Here is a 4000-nt window from a genome sequence, read left to right as displayed (position 1 = left end):
CCATTCGATCATAGAATTTTCTAAACTCAGTTGTCAATTCATCAATTTTTTGAGATTGTACGCGGATCTCAGCTCACATGCCTTCTAGCTTTTTATCGACGTTTTTATTTAGCTGTTGCATCTCGTTTGTAATTGTTAACCTCTTTCTGCAACCTTGTGGTAATATTATCAGCCATTGATGCCAGGATTGAAGCTCCGATACCAAATTAATAAGCTCAAAACAATCACACTCCTCCAAAATGAAGTGTAATTCCAAATCAAAAAGAGTGAGAACAAAGGAGAAGAATCTAGAGAGAAACAGATAGGAGAAAAAATCGTGATATTCTTTTCATCTGGTTGAATGAGTATTACAACCAATTTATCAACTAATTCAGCTGCTAGACTCTCCCTTTCCTCCCTCCATTCCAAAATTCTTGTTAAAAAGCTTATTCTCAAATAGAACTTTGGGTTAAAATTTCCATATGATAAATTGATAACTGGAGAAAAGAAAAATGGAATAAGTATAAGAAAAATTGATAACTGAACAATCGATGCCAGAGTACATGAAGGTAAGAGTAAGTGTAAGCTTCAATCGATCCATCTTACAATCAGATACCTTAGTACACAGACACAAGATTCACTATAACAATTTATTATAACCAAAAGAATAACGAATCTATTTGTCCTAAATAATAAACAAAATGGAGAGGCAAGAGACGATGAGAAGTAGATAAGAAGACTCTGAAGGCCAATGCCACCTACAAAATATGCAAGGAGATAACAAAATGATTAAAAGTTATAACCCAGCCAATATGCCCGCCCGCATCTCTGAGGTAATAGACAAGAAGTTGTAGTGGCATCAGAGCAATAACTTCAATTTGTCAAAGGCTTAGCCTTGCGAATGTGGCCCATGCTATTAACAAGATCTTTGCGTGTGCAGACTGGGAACATATTGATGTTCTTTAGCACTTTCAACCGCCAGAGAACATATGGAAAGCTCAATTGATCCCTTGAAGTGAAACGAACAACCTCATTAAACCAAAGGCACATCAACATATTAGTCAAAGGAGTATGCTTCCTCACAATGACAGAGGCTTCATTTAGAGCTGCACAAAAGAGCAAAATGCAAATCATAATTTCGCACCAAAATAAGTTTACAGGTAAATTCCAGTTATCTGGACTGGTCCAAGCAATTATGTCCCCCTTCTTTCAGCAATTTGTTCATTTGTTCACTATGTACGAAGGAGGTCAAAATGGTCTAGTGGCTTCCTTTCAATTACTGGCCTCATAGATTTTAGAGGTTTAATTAAATGGCCGTGGTAGAACTTAAATGCCACCAAGTTCAGCTAGGCTACAGATATGTAAGAATGCAAGACCCAATTTTATCAAGCGTTGGTCTGGAGCAGGGATAAATAGGTTGAGGTCGTAAAAGCCTTCAAACAGATAAAATACCAAGTGGCTTTTGTGCTGCCTTCTAGGTCCTGCATAACAAATTTACAACACTCAAAAACAAGGAGCAGTGGAATTCAGACAATGTAAACCAGATGGGACATGGATTGATGAAAAATATACTGCTTATATTGGACGCAAGAAATTATAAAGTCATGCCAATTGTGGATCATCACTACCATTGACGTTTAATATAGAAAAGCTTACTCTTTATTGTTGATATCTATTACACAACCAAGAAAGAGAAGACAGGCAAATACCTTTCTTTCCATTAAATCTCTTGTCCTCAGGAAGACCATCCTGATGATACCGAGTCAATTGCACCTCAACTTCTTCTGGCGTGGCTTTGTGTTTTTTGACAACAGCCTTCGCCTCATCATAGACACTACTACGAGCTCCATGCTCTGAAATTGCAAGCACCGAATTCCTACTCCAAAGAAGAGCTTCTAATACACCTAAAGGATCCCTCCTGAATTGGGATTTTGAGTCTACCCAAATAGAGTACTTTGCATGAAGAAAGAGCCGATGGGCCAACATCTAATAGCCACAAACTCATTAAAACAATCTTAATGAAAATTCTTGGCATATATATTGAGACACAGATGCATAAGCATCAAAGCAAACTAGAACATGAACGAAGAAAATGGCCATTAATCCACATGTTACATTATCATACTTTCTCTAAGACCATTGATAATATTTGAGGTCAAAATCAATTTTAAAGTACTGACTTCATGGATATATGAGTATAATGGACTAAAGTTGCCAACAAATAATAAAAGATGAGCAATGGATACAAGATAAGACACTGACTGGTACAAATGAAGAAGAGTTTAAACAAGTTCTGAAATGCAGAGTAAGTTGATAGCAATCATGAGCTGCCAGAAAGGCAAAATGTTTAGAGATCAAAAAGTGAATAACATCTACTATTTTGTGGGTTTATCTATCCAGAATACCCGTCATACCTTGGGAATTTTCCCATTCAACCTTTGGTCTACAAAAGGAAGATTTCGGACAATCACAATATGCCATTTTCCAATAACTCCATCCTCGCCTATCTTATTGCCCTGTGATTCCTGTACTGCAAGCGTAATTTCATCCCAGAATGCAACATAACAAACCTGCATCAACAAAGTGCATAATTCAAATAAAAAATAAAATGTTGAGCATCTAAGCCAAAAGGTAAGTCTTCTGCATCACATATGCTCACCTTTTTAAGTGATGCCTCTGACATTCCTATAGGTTGATAAAGATCATCTCCCCCTCCAAATGCACAAGTAGAAACCACGATTTTGCAAGTTTGCATATAACTCTTGTCCCTATCAGATATTTCAAAACCACCATTTACACTAAAAAAACCGCAATGTACAACAGCAGTTTCATTCACCTGGACAAACAATTTCCGTGCATAAGCATAATCCACAATACCAAAAAAAAAAAAAAAAGAAAAAGAAAATGCAAGTGTAACATTAAAAAGCATCACTCTATTTATTAAGGCTCAAAACCTGAAAACTTTTCTCTCTCTCATCAAGGGTTTGGTTTCCGGTGAATAGATTAAATCGTGTGCCATTAGTACGCTGCCAAGAGAAGGTAGGCGTTTGATGGTCAGCTATGTACACCAATCTTTTAACAGGACCAGTGCTAGATTCTTCATCTACTGGAATATCCAGATGCTCAAGTTCCTCAGCTGGTAGGAGCTTCAAGCAACCTGATATATTCCGCAAACATTTTGTCATTTAAATATTTCCTATTTTCTCTGTAACCAAAGGAAGAGATTTATTTGATATTTTACTTACGTTCTCTAACACCACGAGTGGTTGTATCGAGCCGGTTCAAATTGCTTTCGGATTTCTTTTCTTCACTCGGTACCTTCACTTTAGTAAGTTCTGAGTTCCCCAACAAATTGGCTTCTTTCACTTGATTAACTTCCGAGTTGACGACCAATCCGGGTTTTCTACCGATCCTGGTGGCCTCAAAAATGAGCAGCACAGCGGCCGGAAGGAATATGAGGAGCGTCCAGTATTTGACGAACCAACGGATGAGTCGATGAGTCAACTCGGTCCTGACTAGGCGATGGCTGTGTTTCTTGCGTTTCCTCCGGACTCGGACTCGCATTCGGCCAACTTCATCGGATTCGTCATCTGAGACCGAGATTGAGATGCTGTTGTTGAAAATGGAAGAGGCCATTGAGGAGGAATGGGGAATTAGAAACTTTATAGAGTTTTGAATTGAAAGAACGGAAATTAACGCTCTGGGAACAGGAACTTTGTCGCCAGCAAGCACTTAACTTCGTTATATACACGAGACAATTGCGCCCCTCTTACATTTAGTAATTTAAAATATGGTAAAGTGAGAGGAAAAAAATATAATATAAAAATAAAATACGAATAGGATAAAATTTAAAATTATAATAATAATTATATATTGATTTAATAAAATAAAAAAAATTATATTTTATATTTTCGTATCGATATAAATTATAATACATAATTTTTGTATAAAATATAATACAAATATACGAATTTTAATATTTTACACGATTTAAATATACGATCATTAAATTTAACAACTA

General features: G+C 36.5%; 1 protein-coding gene across 3 annotated transcripts; it reads right to left on the bottom strand.

The window, feature by feature from the left end:
* Positions 1 to 497: 497 nt before the first annotated feature.
* On the bottom strand, positions 498 to 3734 carry LOC111292087 (putative hexosyltransferase MUCI70). 3 transcript variants are annotated; one of them, XM_022884284.2, is made up of 7 exons: positions 3225 to 3734; positions 2934 to 3136; positions 2639 to 2815; positions 2394 to 2549; positions 1689 to 1965; positions 1432 to 1460; positions 957 to 1085 (listed from the first exon to the last, which is right to left on the bottom strand). In XM_022884284.2, the coding sequence occupies exons 1-7, from the start codon at positions 3613 to 3615 to the stop codon at positions 1080 to 1082; spliced, it is 1239 nt and encodes a 412-aa protein (XP_022740019.1). In that variant the 5' UTR covers positions 3616 to 3734; the 3' UTR covers positions 957 to 1079. The 3 variants fall into 3 exon arrangements, with proteins under 3 accessions (XP_022740017.1, XP_022740018.1, XP_022740019.1); XM_022884282.2 differs by lacking the exon at positions 1432 to 1460 and having other exon boundaries at positions 498 to 1085; XM_022884283.2 differs by having other exon boundaries at positions 943 to 1460.
* Positions 3735 to 4000: the final 266 nt, after the last annotated feature.

Source organism: Durio zibethinus, chromosome 10 (assembly GCF_047325235.1).
Source record: "Durio zibethinus cultivar Kanyao isolate XHJ-2024 chromosome 10, ASM4732523v1, whole genome shotgun sequence".
NCBI lineage: Eukaryota > Viridiplantae > Streptophyta > Magnoliopsida > Malvales > Malvaceae > Durio > Durio zibethinus.
Note: the sequence above shows the minus strand (reverse complement) of the source record. Positions and strands in the feature narration are given on the sequence as shown.